This window comes from Corticium candelabrum, chromosome 4 (assembly GCF_963422355.1).
Source record: "Corticium candelabrum chromosome 4, ooCorCand1.1, whole genome shotgun sequence".
Taxonomy (NCBI): Eukaryota; Metazoa; Porifera; class Homoscleromorpha; order Homosclerophorida; family Plakinidae; genus Corticium; species Corticium candelabrum.
In genome coordinates, this window is record NC_085088.1 from 924,422 (window position 1) to 942,978 (window position 18,557).

Here is an 18,557-nt window from a genome sequence, read left to right on the forward strand (position 1 = left end):
AAGTGACTGACAAACATACCCAACTACCATGATCAACACTTCTACCACACATGTACTGATGGTACAAATTTCAATATAAACGAGTACTGATTAGAAACACTTTCCTTCTAATCACTGAAAATAATTCCTTAATGCAAGAAAATCCCTTGTTCCTATCCCACAGCCACAGACATGAAGTAAGAATTACTATGTACCAACACAAAACACTGTCTGACATGCTATGTCTATTCTCAGTATTCCTAGTCAGGAAACGAGTCCATAGATGTTCCACTAGTGCAAGTATATCCAGGCATTAGTACATAGATTCAGTGGGAGAAATGTACATACACATATATGCATCAACAAACATACGTCGAATAGGATCGGGGATGTCTCGTAAATCAGCTTGTAGCACTTTGTCAGGATTGTTCAACCAATAAGGGACATCTCGGAGGCGAGTCACACGTGGAATATTGTAACCATCTTCACCACCTGGAAGTAAACTTTTTTCCTAATGTATTTCAAAATTCCTATGACAAAACACTCACCCTTCCTGTCAGCCATGCTGTCAAAGAAAACCCACTGATCATCTTCGAATTTCACAAATGAAACATAGTGACTCGTTTCAATACAAACAACAGCAAACAACTCCAGCTCTTCTGGGTGATGCAAGTTACTTTGTGGTAGTGTGTACTTAATTCGTTTAGGATGATGGTCCTTTCTCTTACTATGCTTGTGGATCTGGTTGGAACAGATATAACATAAAGATGCACAGAAACAAGACGTTTCAATGGGGTGATGAACTTGACATTGTTTACACTCAATTTCAGCAAAGTCTTCACACATCACACACACGCGTTTACCTACAACAGAGTCTGCCACAACCAACAACCCAACTGTCACCAATAATGTTTTCATACAGCACATTGTGATGTCCTCAATTTGTAGCTTTGGGCTTGGCAGAATTCTATCATACAGTTTAAACTTTTTCCCAAATCTTGGCATTTGGAGAATAAAAACCTGTGGAACCTGCATGCACAAAAATTTGCAAATATGCAATGTCATCTGACATGCACATTACTAAACCATACCTCAACTAGTTTAACATCACTACCCACAAATGACTGTTCAACAAGTCGTTGAACTGTAGGTACACGCAAGTTATCATCTTTTTCCATAAAAAGTTGGTACATGTATGATCCTTGTTCATTCTTCCCAGACCTGCACAAACGTTCTCATCAACATACCAACAAATTACTATCATGTCTTGGTACCTCAATCTTAGGTAGTGTTCCTCTTTAAAGACTTGATTGAGAAGAGTGTTAAGAAATTCCTCAGGATCTGTCCAATAAAGTATTTATTATATAGAAATCAAATAATATCACTTAGTGAACTCGTAACCTTTCTCTTCGTGAGTCAATCCATCAATGTCACCAAGTTTATCTAGACGAGCTCGAAGTTTCATCACTTGGTCTGCCCTTACAAAGTGATTCCTGCAAGCACCAAGAAATTACTCATGTTTCATTTTCATTTTGATGTGTCTAGTTAGCAACTAACTTTCGTAATGGATTAACAATTCTGTCCTTCAGAATGCACCGAAGTTCATCATAGACACTCTGTTTTTGTCCTGGTGCTTCCTTCCGATTAAATACTGTGTCGAAGACATGTGTTGCATAAAACATACTAAAAAGTGTAGCATCCAGATAGCAAGAATTGTGATGCCCTTGTATGCCTTTAAATTCACCACACACAGCATCAGACACAGCCTTGTTGTATGACACATGACCTGAAACTAATTCTCCACCATAAGGGCCATATCCTTAATAAACATTGAAATTTTACACATAAACTAGCTAAACAACAACACTCCTCACCTCCATCTTTGCCTTTGGCTTCACTCATTCTGTCTCTCATACTAGCTGTCATGTCAGGTAAACCAGGTTGTGCTCCAATTTGTTGAGTATCAAATCGACTGTCTCTTGTACAGTACTGTGGAAGAACAAACCAACCACATCCATCTTCACACTTGAAACACCTCTGGCCCAGGTATGTACCATCTGTACCACCTTCAATTGGATTATCCTATACAAGAAAGCCATAAAAGAAGTTTTGTCCTAATAACTAATGATCAACCACAGTCTTACCAACTCAATGCCAACAACTTTAATTTTGCCTTTGGTTCCTGTATTCACCCATCCAAACCATTGAATAACACCATGCAATGAACGATCATTTACAGCCACTTCAACTGTTGATCCAATATTCAAGCTTGGATCAGTAAATACTTCATCAGAAGTCAGAGGAGCACAGTCATCCCCTACAACTGAACCCAATTCTTTGTTCTTTCGTTTTTCGTTGGAAGAGTCAATTGCAGCATTCATATAGAAATCTTGTGGTGCACCAGTTGCATCAGATTGAGATAAATTTCTCATTTCCTTAACCTTTTGCAGTAACTGTTCCTGTTGCTGCTTAACAACGTGTGCATTGCTCCTTCCTTGTGTTCTATTCGTTGATTGTGTTTCTTTCTCAAACACAACTCCTTTTGATGAACCATTTGTGCCAACTGTTATCCCATGATCTCCTCTAAGCTCATTTTGGACACCTTGAAAGACACTATTAGACTCTTGCTTGTTGACTGGCCCACCCTTGTCTGCACTGTTGTGTATGCTCTTGCTATATTCTGTTAGCGGCATAAGAGAAGAGACAGGAAGATAAACTTTTCTGCCCCCATGCTCAGTTTTGAAAAAAGCACCCTTCTGACACTCCATTCCCTCTAGCCCCTGAATATTGACATGTTTAGATACCTACAGACACCGACTGTTAGAGCATATCACACCAAATCTTACATTTGACAGTAACACAAATATACATAACAATGTTTACTTTGCTCTAACACTACAAATCTAAACACAAACAAATGTCTGTTCTATGAGCACAATTAACTCCTTCAGTTTGTATCTAATTTGTCATCATCTTTGAGAAATGTCTACAAATATATAAATCACTAGATTCTGAACCCGTTCTTTGCACGAGCTACGTATAACAACTATTCCTGTGGGTATTTCTTCCGTATACCTGCTGCACGCCAGGCAGGCAGTATTCTGCATCGTCGGTCTGCTTGTTCCTGATCATTGCCCATAAAATATACACATTCTGTAGGAATTATGGCTCCTCATCTGCAAGAGGTTGCATGGCCCTGATTTGATTGACCTGAAAACCTGAACATATAGTCAGCACGTTTCCAATTAAGTTAACTTAATTACGAACAATAATCTCTTCAGAACCCTATCTCTTTGCTCTGGATGTAGTTTGATGTTAATTAAGAAACAAAATCAACTAACACAATCTGATGGGCTGTTAGATAGCATGGTGACCTAACAATGGCATGTAAACAACAATGAAACTGAATATCAAGTGACCAGTACATTGAAAATATTTAGTCACTACATTATGCAAAAGAATCAACAATCAATGAATAGTCGTTTATTCCTGACAATTTACAAACAATGCAAAACTTTCCAAAGAAAAAAGTCAACCCCTCGAATGGGGATTCTTCGTCCAATATATTTACGAAAACCTTCCTCTTAACGTGCCGAATGTGCGTGACAATTTTGGTAGCAATTGGTCTTAAATTGTGGTCGTCCATAGAAAGCATGCATACATTTTCAGTTATATATATATATATATATATATATATATATATATACTAGATAAGAATGTTAAAAGAGTAAACAAATTTCTGATAGACATTGCTTTGGAAAATAATTCTCCTAAATCACACTTTGCTATGTGATCACGAACTGGTAGGCAAAAACAGTAATATAATTTAATTAATTTAATTAATTTCAACCATACTAGTTAGAATGTCATGAAAATAATCCAGTTTACATGTCATACTTCAGTGTGTGAGATAGCAGTGAGAACATTCTATACATGCAACAATAGCCATATTTGTGTCCATAACAATGTCACTACAAATGTACTCAACCCAAGTTGTGCCAAAATGTTTGCCAACGTACTTATAGTCTATAGACTCTATACAGGGGCGTCACGTAATAGGAGAAAGAGGTGGCTCTATCCCCCTCACATTTGAGGGGCATGATCAAAGTATGCCACTCTCAATATAACTGAAAGGCATATCAGTCCCCACTTTTTACATGCACGCAACGCCCCCTCTCTATACATGACTTGGAAACACCATCAGCAGTTACAGTAGAACCTCGCTAATCCGGACCTCGCTAATCCGAACCCTCGCTAATCCGAATGGTCTTGGCGCCCTGCCTTGCGGGTCCAGATCAGGTTCAGAATTCCGAGGCAAGCAGATCCGGGTCATTACCGGCACGTAATAGAGAGAATCAATGTTGACTAGTCAAACACAACACCAAGAAACCTAAGCGTCGTCACAAAACATTGACAATAGAAGATAAGACTTCTCTACTGGACGACCTGCCGACTTGTTCCTATTCTGTACTGTGCGAGCACTATGGTGTCGGACGTAGCAGTATTTCTGATTTAAAGAAAAAAAGAGCCCAAGCTACGCCAGTTCAAGAAAAGATCACTGAATTGGACGCAAAACGATCAAAAACTATGAAGTCTTGTTCTTTCGAAGACCTATATATGGCGTTGTTCGTTAATCCAAACAATTTACTAATCCAAACTTATTTGTGCTGACAGTGGTACAGAGCTGTTCGGATTAGCGAGGTTCTACTGTAATGAGATAATTCCAACTTCTACACATTCTGACACCCAAGCAGACCATACAGTATAAATATTTTTGGATAAACAGGCTCCTTGTTTAGTTGCACACAAAATGTGACCTGCACACTCCTATTCTTAAATGTCTAAGATAAAGCAATTTCAAATTACAGGCACCAAAACTAAATGCCAACATAAAACATTAGTCGATATATGGTTAAGTACTGATAGTTGTCTAATCCTTGCCATTAGATTTTCAGATAAAAATTATATTTTCTCTCTTACTCAAGATTAGGAACATTTAGTTCTATATTATCCCTCAAGGTCTTGTTTATGTTATCGTTATCAGATAAAATACAAACCTTACAAACAAAATTAAACTTGTAAAGGTCAACATCATGTGCAAAGTCTGTATTTGTCTGAATATCAACCTTCCATTACCAGTTTTTAAATAGAAAAAAATCTCATCTTTCAAAAGATTATTGTACCATTTCCAATCCAGCCACAGGCTGCATAGATTTTGATTTTCCAGTTCCATATGCTGTTCCTAGCCATCTAACGTGACCCTTGTGCACTTTCTCACCATCTTCAAACACTACAACTTCCATGCCAATCTGCAACTTGTTCTCTTCATTACAAGCATCAGACTGTTTTTGTCCAGCAGCAGTTTTGGAGCGAGTGACTCTGTGTTGTTGCTCTGACTCCCGCTGTGTCAGTGTTGTCAGGCGCCTAGTTGGTCTGTCCGACTTTGTACAAAACGCAGCCACTCTACGTGCAAATTCTTCATCTGTTGCACAAAGTCTCATCTTGTCAAATGAGACAAACACTCCGCATTTGTCAAAGCAAGTGAAATACTTTTTTCCATTCAATGTACCATTGCAGTTGCCTCGAGGTGGATCAGCCTAACCATACAATGTTACTACAGACACTTTTCTACATGTGCATGCCAGAAAGTCAACTGTTCATCTCACCAGCAGTTCCACTCCAAACAGAATTCCACGCGAAATACTTTCAACTGGTCCCGTGTACCAAACGACACCTGGTGTGCGTTCTGGATAATTGGACACGTAAACAAGTACCTTGCTGTTAACACTATAGTTCTCTGCTTCATTGAGATGTTTGTTCAGGTAGGCAGCATAACGGTCTGAACTAGATGGAACTGTCGACAACAGTTGAAACTGTCTTTCCGACAAAGTTGCAAGAAACCTCTTGGGAACGACAGCAAATCGTTCTCTAGGGTTGAAACTTTGAACAGCTACATAATCACGGCTGCTTGGTTGTTTGTGTTCGGGCTCCCGGATAACAAGATCTCCTCGTAGAAAGGTCGCCACTACTTTGCGTGCTCTTATGCCGTAAATCTTTTCCTCTGCCTCACCGTCCACGTCCTCCAACAGCATGCACATACTAAATTCACGCGGCTGCGCCATTCTCGATGTTACGTGTGTACCAAATTGATATCAGCCTCGGTACACCAAACTGCCTTTGCGCGTGCCAGATGAGACAGTAACCCCCTCCCTCCCCGAAAGAAAGTAACTAACAAGCAGAAAGCAACTACACAATTAGAAAGCAACACTTTATGCTAAAATTGTAAAAATGTAGTTTCCAGTTAATAATACAAAATGCAACAGCCTGTTAGAAAATACATACTATTATACTGTGTACTTGCATGTTGCCGCATCCCTTCAATGCGAAGTTTACAGAAGCACAGTTGCTTCTGTTGTATGAGTTTAGATTTGAATGTAATCAATAACACTCATGTCCTCATCTTCCAAGTTGCCTCAAACAATCCTTCTCCCAAGAATTAATCTGTATTGATCTGTTGACTTCTGTTTGGTCAAACTGGTAAGAACATTCTCAGCACTTGGCCGTTCAGTGGATTTACTGCATGTCATTTGTAAGCAGAGTTCAAACAGATCAGGATTTTGAATCTTCTGTATTTGGTTTGCCTCTCTGAAGGATCTGGTGACAATCCAGTAAACAACTCTGTCAACATTACACCCAAACTGTAAATACCAGATTCCCGAGTGCTATGAGCTGAGCTACCATCACTGCGTGGCATTTTCTCAGGTGCACAATATTCATAACTCAGTGCACCTAAGGAGGTGCTGCTGTTGATAATGTGACTTGCACCTAGATCACCCACTTTTGCTACCATATCACAAGTGATCATCACATTTGTAGCACGAATATCACAATGAACAATTGGTTGAGGACGAAGATGATGCATGTACATGATAGCTGCTGTAGTATCGGCAGCTATGTCAAGCTGCTCTCGAAACGACAAATACTTTGAGAAGCATTTAGAAGCACGTGCTGCCTTCATTAGATCACTAAGTGAGCCTTGAAGAAGCTCCATCACAATTTGAATAGGTGTGCCATCCAGCATCACAGCACCACAAATAGACATAATATTGGGATGATGTAACTGACTGCAGATAGTCAGCTCCTTCATAAAAATTGGTGCTAACTGTGGAAGCCGCAGTTTTTCATGAAATATCTTGACAGCAACAGCAATACCATACCAATATCCCACTTGAACAACTACAAAAATAAAATGCAAACATACTACAACAGCATTCAGATACAAACACTAGATGACCATCTCACCACCATATGAACCTGACCCCAATTCCTTGCCATCAAGACGCAATGTGTCTGACTGAATGTTACGAATATCTAAATATTGCTTGAGTTGTATCTCTTTCTCCTGAAGAGCCTCTTCAGCACACTGATGTCGTTTTTGGATGTGTGTTAATTCCTGCCTGAGTTGTACTTGTTGTTCTTCAGCACACTGACGTTGTCTTTGGATGTGTGTTACTTCCTGCCTCAGTTTTTCTTGTTGTTCTTCCTGTTGTTGAGCCAGTTTTTCTAATTGGCATACCTGCTGCTTGAGTTGCCTATTTTCAGCTGCCAACTCTTCCTTCTTGGCAATCTCTTGGGTTAGTTTCAACTTCATCTCTCTTTGTTCTTGTTCATTTTGATCAGATTGTGCTCTAACTTGACCATCAAATTGCCTGTCTCTTGTACAGTACTGTGGAAGAACAAACAAAACCACATCCATCTTCACACTTGAAGCACTTCTGGCCCAGGTATGTACCATCTGTACCACCTTCAATTGGATTATCCTATACAAGAAAGCCATAAAAGAAGTTTTGTCCTAATAACTAATGATCAACCACAGTCTTACCAACTCAATGCCAACAACTTTAATTTTGCCTTTGGTTCCTGTATTCACCCATCCAAACCATTGAATAACACCATGCAATGAACGATCATTTACAGCCACTTCAACTGTTGATCCAATATTCAAGCTTGGATCAGTAAATACTTCATCAGAAGTCAGAGGAGCACAGTCATCCCCTACAACTGAACCCAATTCTTTGTTCTTTCGTTTTTCGTTGGAAGAGTCAATTGCAGCATTCATATAGAAATCATGTGGTGCACCAGTTGCATCAGCTTGAGAAAAATTTCTCTCAGCATCACTAGCACGCTGTTTACCCATTTCTTTAACCTTTTGCAGTAACTGTTCCTGTTGCTGCTTAACAACGTGTGCATTGCTCCTTCCTTGTGTTCTATTCGTTGATTGTGTTTCTTTCTCAAACACAACTCTTTTTGATAAACCTTTTGCGCCACCTGTTGTCCCATGATCTCCTCTAAGCTCATTTTGGACACCTTGAAAGACACTGTTAGACTCTTGCTTGTTGACTGGCCGACTCTTGTCTGGACTGTTGTGTATGCTCTCCCTATATTCTGTTAGCGGCATAAAAGAAAAGACAGGAAGATAAACTTTCCTGTCCCCATGGTCAGTTTTGAAAAAAGTTTATTTCTGCAACTCCATTCCCTCTAGCCCCTGAATATTGACATGGTTAGATGCCTGCAGACACCGACTATTAGAGCACATCACACCAAATCTTACATTTGACAGTAACACAAATATACATAACAATGTTTACTTTGCTCTAACACTACAAAATTAAACACAAACAAATGTCCGTTCTATGAGCACAATTAACTCCTTCACTCAGTTTGCATCTAATTTGTCATCTTCTTTGAGAAATGTCTACAAATATATAAATCACTAGATTCTGAACCTGTTCTTTGCACGGGCTACGTATAACAACTATTCATGTGGGTATTTCTTCCGTATACCTGCTGCACGCCAGGCACTATTCTGCATCGTCGGTCTACTTGTTCCTGATCATTGCCCATAAAATATACACATTTGTAGAAATTATGGCTCCTTATCTGCCACAAATTGCATGGCCCTGATTCGATTGACCTGGAAACCTGAGCATATGGTAGCACATTTCCCATTAAGTTAACTTAATTATAAACAATAGTCTCTTGGGAACCCTATCTCTTTGCTCTGGACATAGTTTGATGTTAAGAAAACAGTCAACTAACACAATCTGATGAGACTGTTAGATAGCTAGCTAACAATGGCATGTAAACAATAATGAAACTGAATGATCAAGTGACCAGTAAATTGGAAATATTTAGTCACTACGTTATACAACAATCAACAAATAGTCGTTTATTCCTGACAATTTACAAACAATGCAAGACTTTCCGAAGGAAAAAGTCAACCCCTCGAAGGGAAATCCTTCGTCCAATTTGTTTACGAAAACCTCCCTCTTAACGTGCCGAGTGTACGTGACAATTTTGGTAGCGATTGGTCTTAAACTGTGGTCGTCCACTGAAAACATACATACGTTTTCAGTTTTATATATACTAGATAAGAATGTTAAAAGAGTAAACAAATTTCTGATGGACATTGCTTTGATAATTCCCCTAAATCACACTTTGCTATGTGATTATGCACTAGTGGGCAAAAGCAGTAATATAATTTAATTAATTAATTTCAACCACACTAAAGTCTGTTCAATAATTGGAGAGAACGTGGGAAAAACCGTATCTCCTGAAGCAGACGTCTTAGCTGGTTGATTACAACATCATTGGAAAGCTCACAAGGAGGAGGTTCCAGATCAGTTAATGAATACTGTGATTGGTTCTTTACTCCGACACAATTAGTAACTTCCTGTATGACACGCGTTTGGCCCTGTCCTCATCTATCATTTACACCAGGTGTCAGATAACTTCAAAGCCACTGCTATAATGCCCACTACTTGAAAGCTGACGGGACATACTTTGAACTATGGATTGCTATGTAAAACAGCTGTAGCTAGCAAGCTTATGTAGTCAAAACATTGGTTGAACCTTTGAACCTAAGTTCATAGCCAAACTGGAACCGTTTATTTCACTAGCTGGAATTAACAACACCCATCTCTGCTCTTCAATTCCTATCTATTAACCACAGTTCCCACGTCCTCTCCAATAATCGAACAGACTTTAGTTAGAATGTCATGAAAATAATCCAGTTTACATGTCATACTTCAGTGTGTGTGACAGCGATGAGAACATTCTATACATGCAACAATAGCCATATTTGTGTCCCTAACAAAGTCACTACAAATGTACTCAACCCAAGGTGTGCCAAAATGTTTGCCAACGTACTTATAGTCTATAGACTCTATACAGGGGCATCACATAATAGGGGATAGAGGTGGCTCTAACCCCCTCACATTTGAGGGGCATAATCAAAGTATGCCACTCCCAATATAACTGAAAGGCGTATCAGTCCCCCACATTTTACTTGCACGCAACGCCCCTGCTCTATACATGGCTTGGAAACACTATCAGCAGGTAATGAGACAATTCCAACTTTTACACATTCAGACACCCAAGTAGACCATACAGTATAAATATTTTAGGATAAACAGGCTCCTTGTTTAGTTGCACACAAAATGTGACCTGCACACCCAAATTCTTAAATGTCTAAGGTAAAGCAATTTCAAATTACAGGCACCAAAACTAAATGCCAACGTAAAACATTAGTCCATATATGGTCAAGTACCGGTAGTTGTCTAATCCTTGCCATAAGATTTTCAGATAAAAATTATATTTTCTCTCTTACTTAAGATTAGGCCACAAGAACAAAAATAGTTGTTTGACAGGAGCGCGCGCACCGATTTTTGGCTCCGCACGGATTTATTTTTTATTTTTTATTTTGTACGCAAGCTCAAATATTTGTACTGAACGACAGATTTCTGCTCTATTCAGATATGTGTATCATTTTGATAGGGTGTATTTGTGATAGATTTTCTCCTACCTAGCATCTCCGCTAAACATCCGGGCTTTGTCCGGGTTCTTCTTTCGTGCATCGTGTCAACCATGAGCTTGTCGAAGAGAGTCTGCTGTTGTGGAGGCACGGAGTGTTCTTTTCTGTTGTCCGTTAGTGTAGTTTGCGGGGTTTCTACGGTTGTTCCTAGTCGGTTTGTTCGGTTCTGTTCCCAGTCAACGTTATATAGTTTGTTCGTTGGGCTAGCTTCTTCTTCGTCTGAATGTGTGTCTAGTGATTGTACTGCGTCTTGTTCGAAGTTGCCTGTTGTAGGGGCCGAGGACATTTATATTTTAGTATCAAACCATCTAGGTAGACCCGTGACTGCTCTAGTGAGTGCTGGAGGTCAATCTTCACGTGAGTCAGGCCAACGGTGCCCTATGGACACGACTCTTGCTGACGTACTGGAGTTTGTTGGCAAATCCACTTCCGTCAAATTTGTTATTGAACCACTGGAACACTAGATACAAGTAGATGACTTTTAATAGTTATTGTGTAGTGCTATAATAGTAGTATTTGAAATATTTAGCCTAATAAATCATCTGTGCACCATTGTAGTTTATACCAATAATAAAATATAAAAATAAAATGCGCGCGCACGAATTTTTGAGCGGAATTTCCTGTCAAACAACTTTTTCTTGTGGCCTTAGGAGCAACGTCTAGTTCTATATTATCCCTCAAGCTCTTGTTTAATATTATCAGATAAAATACAAACCTTACAAACAAAAATTAAACTTGTAAAGGTCAACACCATGTGCAAAGTCTGTATTCGTCTTAATACCAACCTTTCGTTACCAGTTTTTAAATAGAAAAAACTCTCATCTTTCAAAAGATTATTGTACCATTTCCAATCCAGCCACAGGCTTCATAGATTTTGATTTTCCAGTTCCATGTGCTGTTCCCAGCCATCTAACGTAACCTTTGTGCACTTTCTCACTATCTTCAAACACTACAACTTCCATGCCAATTGCCAACTTGTTCTCTTCATTACAAGTATCAGACTGTTTTTGTTCAGCAGCAGTTTGGGAGCGAGTGACTCTGTGTTGTTGCTCTGAATCCCGTTGTGTCAGTGCTCTTAGCCGCTTAGTTGGTCTGTCTGACTTTGTACAAAATGCAGCCACTCTACGTGTAAATTCTTCATCTGTAGCACAAAGTCTCATCTTGTCAAATGAGGTGAACACTCCGCAATTGTCAGGGCAAGTGAAATACTTTTTTCCATTCAATGTACCATCACAGTGGCCTCGAGGTGGATCAGCCTAACCATATCAATGTCACTATTATATATAAACGACGGTTCTACATGTACATGCAAGAAAGTCAACTGTTCATCTCACCAGCAGTTCCACTCCAAACAGAATTCCACGAGAAATACTTTCAACTGGTCCCGTGTACCAAACGACACCTGGTATGTGCTCTGGATAGCTAGACAAGTTAACAAGTACCTTGCTGTTAACATCATAGTTCTCTGCTTCATTGAGATGTTTGTTCTTGTAAGCAGCATAACGGTTTAGACTAGACGGAACTGTCGACAACAGTTGAAACTGTCTTTCCAACAAAGTTGCAAGAAACCTCTTGGGAACGACAGCAAATCGTTCTCTAGGGTTGAAACTTTGAATAGCAACATAATCACGCCTGTTTGGTTGTTTGTGTTGGGGCTCCCGGATAACAAGCTCTCCTTGTAGAATAGTCACAGGAACTTTGCGTGTCTTTTCACCATCTACATGCTCCAACAACATATACACAGTAAAATCACGCGGCTTAGCCATTCTCGACGTCACCAATAAACAACTATCCCGTATGTGAGGAAATATTTATGAATTTTGATATCAACACTAACCTTGGTACCAAACTGCGTGAGGAGCTACATTGTACAAGAAGAAAGAACTACACAATTAGAAACCTTTATGCTAAAACTGTAAAAATGTAGTTTCTAGATTAATAATACAAAATGCAACAGCCTGCTCTAGTTAAATATACATGCATTTGGATGCACCTGCATGTTGTCAGATCTCCTCAATACAACTTTGCAGCAGCAATCTTGTACAGGGACTATTCTGTTTACGGGGACTATTCTGTTTACGAGACTATTCTGTTCATATTTGCTCCTATTCTGTTCACCGGGACTATTTGTTCACGCAATTTGAACCCACCCTAGCGGAGACTATCCTGTTTACTGGGGACTATCCTGTTCACGTGAACAGGATAGTCTCCAGTGAACAGGATAGTCCCCGCTATAGCGTGGACTATTTTGTTCACCAGGGACTATCTTGTTCACAGGCGACTATCCTGTTTACAACGACTATAATTCTGCATGTTCACACTAGCCATACAGTGTTCACGGCGACTATGTCGTTCATAGGCGACTATCCTGTGTACGACTACTATTCTGCATGTTCACACTAGCCATACAGTGTTCATGGCGACTATCCTGTTCACAGACGACTATCCTGTTCACATGAACAAGATAGTCTCCGGTGAACAAGTTTGTCCCCGCTATAGCGTGGACTATTCTGTTCACGGCGACTATTCTGTTCACGGCGACTATTCTGTTCACAAGTGACTATCCTGTTTACGTGAACAGGATAGTGCCCGGTGAACAAGATATAGCGGAGACTATCCTGTTCACGGCGACTATTTTGTTTACAGGCGACTATCTGTTCACAGCGACTACACGTATTCTGTTCACAGGGGACTGTTCTAGCTGTTCACAGCGACTGTTCTAGCGACTGTTCTGTTCATAGCGACTAGTCTGTTCACAGCTCCTACAATTAATTAACGTATTCTGTTTACGGTTGACTATTCTTTCACGTGAACAGAAAAGTCTCCTGTTAGCAAGATAGTCCACTAGAGTGTGGACTATTCTGTTCACGGCGACTATTCTGTTCGCAGCGACTCTAAATTCGCGATCAATGTGCGCGTTCGCCTCGCTCCTCCGTGCAGCACTCGCGCGTCACGTGACTATGGCTGGTGCATGCTTCTCCGTCAATTTCTCACATCAAAAAGGTTCATTTACAACAATTATTAAAATTACATTAACAGTAACTTTGCAAAAACATTTGTTGCTCATCCAATCTATATTTATAGTCTATCTAATTCAACGAAAAATCTGTCTAGTCTCAAAACCAATTAAAGGCCTGTCCACACTAGACCAGAATGGATCGCGATCCGATCGGGATAGCGAGCGTCCACACTGCACTTTGAAAACGATACCTCCGCCTCATTTCGCTATCACGTGACTGATGACCGATGTGTATGTGTGGTTTCTTTGCTTGTAGAAAGCGTTGATACAGCGACGTAAGGTGAGCGAGAACAAAGACGGGTGAGGAGTGCTAGATGTTCCGACTACACGCGTAGCGTACGTGAAGGTAACGCCCACTATTTCTAATTGGATTCAACCGATCGCGATCGAGTTGCAAGTGTGGACAGCGTTGCGGTTGGATCGCGATCGGATCGCGATCGGATCGCGATCCAGTTGCCAGTGTGGACAGGCCTTAATTAACAGTGCACTATTTCAAATAACACTTGTGCACTTATATGCTATTGTAGCTGTAAATAATTACTTATTATCTACTTTGATACATCTGTTAAAACATAAAAGTATATTTGAGTCAGTCTTCCCATCTAGAGACGTCCGACAGGAATTGTAGGAAGTGTCTATAGCTAGTGAACAGAAGCTCTAGTGAAAATGCAGATCTATAGTCTCCGTGAACAGTATAGTCGGTCGTGAACAGTATAGTCGCCTGTGAACAGGATAGTCACCATGCATGAACACTGTATGGCTAGTGTGAACATGTAGTCTCGCGTAGCCAGACCCCTTTCCGCCGCGTCCTCCCCGGCGAAATGGGGTCTGGTGAACGGCCTTTGATGTCGCTGTGTGCCGCGTAGCCAGAAATCGGCTATCTAAAGACCGGATTTTGTTTCTTAAACGCTTTACTAAAGACGAGACTGGTATGTACGCAGTGCAATCCTATCTCAATTAGCTTCTCTTGTTTCGTAGAGAACAACTCGAAGACTACAGCTTTAGAGTCGTTGCTGTGTTGTGAAATCTGCATGTTTACAGCAGCGATTAAACGCGGCCGCGGAAACGTTGACGTCGACAGGCTTCGATCTAGCGTTGTGCGCTCGTGTCACAACGGAGACTGAATGCGAACGTACTCGGTGCTGTTTGCTGTTTGCTGTTTTTTGACGTCTAAAGCGACCGCAGACAGTCCAGATTGAGCGATGTCTGGAAGGGCTTGGAGCTGCATGACGTCATCGAAACAAGATGAGTCGTCTTTCTGTGTTTGGGTAATCATTTCATGTGTTTTGTGCTTTGCTTTGGTGAACACATACAGTAGCAACCAGGAAGAGACCACGTTGACAGAAATGCTGGACGTCTCAAGGTGGTACAGATTCGATGTGTTGTTTGGAAGAGCTAGATATTACGCGTGTTCCTGCAGCGTAACTTCCAGAGTATGTGGAGCTTCAGGGAGACTACTTCCATCCAACTGTTTTCTCTTGCTCAACAAGGTGATAGCATCTGGTGGTTTCATCAAACACACAAAAGCACGTCGACATGTCAGACAGTTATGTTTCATTGCATGATTTATGATCATGCATGCAGCGCTACATGATCTAGAATTTTAGACAGTTATTAACATGCAGTTATTTACTTCACTGGAAGGTCAAAGGTACAGCAGTTACCACAGTCACAACTAAGTACACAAACATCACAACAACCACATCCTTTTCCTGCACTGTCTTCACTACCAGCAAATAAAAAATTAGCAAATAAGCACTTCCTACGGCAAGTTGTAAAATTTTGTCCATACTTCTTCATCAAGGATGAAACTGTCCTGTGCAGATGTCCATATACAAGCAGTGCAGTTGCTGTCAAGCCATCTCTTCCAGCCCGCCCAGTCTCTTGGACATAATCTTCAATGAGTCTTGGAGGACTCCAATGAACAATCCACCTAATGTTGGGAATGTCAACACCCATCCCAAATGCTGTTGTAGCTATCAGAACTCTCAATGTGCTGTCTACTTTACTAAATGACATCAAAAATTTTTCTTTCATCTCGACTGTGGAGGCACTCGAATACATATCAACTAGACGAAATTCTTGCAAATCACTACAATCTGATGGAAATGTAAAGTGGGATCCCAACTTTGATCTGAGCTGAAGATACAGTGACCAACTGTTGTCTATTTAGTACAAAAGATTTAGTAAAAACAACTCTAGACTAGCTATTTAGGGACTACCATATATGTATATCTATGAATTAATACATGATGATCATGCAGTATACGCATGCAGTGTTGATCGTTACGTAAAGGTTACTCAGGGCCAGGCAGATATCATATATTGTATAAAGGTAAGTAGTAGAGACTTGCGTGTTCCACAGATTGACATGCAGTGTCAGAAGTGAAGTCTGCAACCCAAGCTGCTTCCGTTCATATTACTCCAATCACAACGTGGTCTCTTCCTGGTTGCTACTGTATGTGTTCACCAAAGCAAAGCACAAAACACATGAAATGATTACCCAAACACAGAAAGACGACTCATCTTGTTTCGATGACGTCATGCAGCTCCAAGCCCTTCCAGACATCGCTCAATCTGGACTGTCTGCGGTCGCTTTAGACGTCAAAAAACAGCAAACAGCAAACAGCACCGAGTACGTTCGCATTCAGTCTCCGTTGTGACACGAGCGCACAACGCTAGATCGAAGCCTGTCGACGTCAACGTTTCCGCGGCCGCGTTTAATCGCTGCTGTAAACATGCAGATTTCACAACACAGCAACGACTCTAAAGCTGTAGTCTTCGAGTTGTTCTCTACGAAACAAGAGAAGCTAATTGAGATAGGATTGCACTGCGTGCATACCAGTCTTGTCTTTAGTGAAGCGTTTAAGAAACAAAATCCGGTCTTTAGATAGCCGATTTCTGGCTACGCGGCACACAGCGACATCAAAGGCCGTTCACCAGACCCCATTTCGCCGGGGAGGACGCGGCGGAAAGGGGTCTGGCTACGCGAGACTAGTGAACATGCAGAATAGTAGTCGAGAACAGGATAGTCGCCTGTGAACAGAATAGTCCACGCTATAGCGGGGACTATCTTGTTCACCGGGGACTTTCCTGTTCATGTGAACAGGATAGTCGCCATAAACACTGTATGGCTAGTGTGAACATGCAGAATTATAGTCGTTGTGAACAGGATAATCGCCTGTGAACAAGATAGTCGCCGAGAACAGAATAGTCCACGCTATAGCGAGGACTATCCTGTCACATGAACAGGATAGTCCCCGGTAAACAGGATAGTCTCTGCTAAAGTGGGTTCAAATTGCGTGAACAAAATAGTCCCGGTGAACAGAATAGGAGCAAATATGAACAGAATAGAAGCGAATATGAACAGAATAGGAGCAAATATGAACAGAATAGTCCACGTGAACAGGATAGTCCCAGTGAACAATAGTACCTGTACAGCCTCAAACCAAACAATCCTTCTCCCAAGAATTGATCTGTATTGATCTGTTGACTTCTGTTTGGTGAAACTGGTAAGAACATTCTCAGCACTTGGCCGTTCAGTGAGTATACTCCATGTCATTTGTAAGCAGAGTTCAAACAAATCAGGGTTTACAATCTTCCATATTTGGTTTTGCCTCTCTGAAGGATCTGGTGACAATCCAGTAAACGACTCCGTCAACATTACACCCAAACTGTAAATACCAGATTCCCGAGTGCTATGAGCTGAGCTACCATCACTGCGTGGCATTTTCTTAGGTGCACAATATTCATAACTCAGTGCACCTAAAGAAGTGCTGCTGTTGATAATGCGACTTGCACCTAAGTCACTCACTTTTGCTACCATATCACGAGTGATCATCACATTTGTAGCACGAATATCACAATGAACAATTGGTTGAGGACGAAGATGATGCATGTACATGATAGCTGCTGTAGTATCGGCAGCTATGTCAAATTGCTCTCGAAATGACAAATACTTTGAGAAGCATTTAGAAGCACGTGCTGCCTTCATGAGATCACTAAGTGAGCCTCAAAGAAGCTCCATCACAATTTGAATAGGTGTGCCATCCAGCATCACAGCACCACAAATAGACATAATATTGGGATGATGTAACTGACTGCAGATAGTCAGCTCCTTCATAAAAATTGGTGCTAACTGTGGAAGCCGAAGCTTCTCATGAAATATCTTGACAGCAACGGCAATACCACATCAATGTCCCACTGAACAACTACAAATATAAAATGCAAACCTACTACAACAGCATTCAGATACAATGTGTCTGACTGAATGTTAAGAATATCCAAATATTGCTTGAGTTGTATCTCTTTCTCTTGAAGAGCCTCTTCAGCACATTGATGTCGTTTTTGGGTGTGTGTTACTTCCTGCCTGAGTTGTACTTGTTCTTCAGCACACTGACGTTGTCTTTGGGTGTTACTTTCTGCCTCAGTTGTTCTTGTTGTTCTTCCTGTTGTTGAGCCAGTTTTTCTAATTGGCATACCTGTTGCTTGAGTTGCCTATTTTCAGCTGCCAACTCTTCCTTCTTGACAATCTCTTGGGTTAGTTTTAACTTCATCTCTCTTTGTTCATGTTCATTTTGATCAGACTGTGCTCTAACTTGACCATCGAATCGACTGAATCTTGTAAAGTACTGTCAAAGAACAAGCAAACCACATCCATCCTCACACTTGAAGCACCTCTGGCCC

General features: G+C 40.7%; 2 protein-coding genes across 2 annotated transcripts; both read right to left on the bottom strand.

Moving 5' to 3' along the window:
- Nucleotides 1-108: 108 nt before the first annotated feature.
- On the bottom strand, nucleotides 109-6,129 carry LOC134177858 (ubiquitin carboxyl-terminal hydrolase CYLD-like). Its single transcript, XM_062644633.1, has 11 exons — nucleotides 5,646-6,129; nucleotides 5,163-5,576; nucleotides 2,124-2,783; nucleotides 1,854-2,061; nucleotides 1,537-1,798; nucleotides 1,381-1,472; nucleotides 1,254-1,320; nucleotides 1,071-1,200; nucleotides 900-1,008; nucleotides 528-842; nucleotides 109-471 (listed from the first exon to the last, which is right to left on the bottom strand). The coding sequence occupies exons 1-11, from the start codon at nucleotides 6,099-6,101 to the stop codon at nucleotides 293-295; spliced, it is 2,892 nt and encodes a 963-aa protein (XP_062500617.1). The 5' UTR covers nucleotides 6,102-6,129; the 3' UTR covers nucleotides 109-292.
- A 9-nt stretch (nucleotides 6,130-6,138) lies between these two features.
- On the bottom strand, nucleotides 6,139-12,616 carry LOC134177860 (probable serine/threonine-protein kinase DDB_G0281745). The gene is made up of 5 exons (XM_062644635.1): nucleotides 12,187-12,616; nucleotides 11,695-12,108; nucleotides 7,862-8,548; nucleotides 7,282-7,799; nucleotides 6,139-7,215 (listed from the first exon to the last, which is right to left on the bottom strand). The coding sequence occupies exons 4-5, from the start codon at nucleotides 7,772-7,774 to the stop codon at nucleotides 6,563-6,565; spliced, it is 1,146 nt and encodes a 381-aa protein (XP_062500619.1). The 5' UTR covers nucleotides 7,775-7,799; nucleotides 7,862-8,548; nucleotides 11,695-12,108; nucleotides 12,187-12,616; the 3' UTR covers nucleotides 6,139-6,562.
- Between the last annotated feature and the right edge of the window lie 5,941 nt (nucleotides 12,617-18,557).

What these genes read in the sequence shown, in the direction of transcription:
- LOC134177858 (XM_062644633.1), bottom strand. Translation starts at nt 6,101, where the DNA reads ATGGCGCAGCCGCGTGAATTTAGTATGTGCATGCTGTTGGAGGACGTG. An exon ending in AAGTTGTTGGCATTGAGTTG is followed by an intron (nt 2,062 to 2,123) that starts GTAAGACTGTGG and finishes TTTCTTGTATAG; the next exon opens with GATAATCCAATTGAAGGTGG. An exon ending in AGCCAAAGGCAAAGATGGAG is followed by an intron (nt 1,799 to 1,853) that starts GTGAGGAGTGTT and finishes ATGTTTATTAAG; the next exon opens with GATATGGCCCTTATGGTGGA.
- LOC134177860 (XM_062644635.1), bottom strand. Translation starts at nt 7,774, where the DNA reads ATGGTACATACCTGGGCCAGAAGTGCTTCAAGTGTGAAGATGGATGTG. An exon ending in GGGGTCAGGTTCATATGGTG is followed by an intron (nt 7,216 to 7,281) that starts GTGAGATGGTCA and finishes TTATTTTTGTAG; the next exon opens with TTGTTCAAGTGGGATATTGG.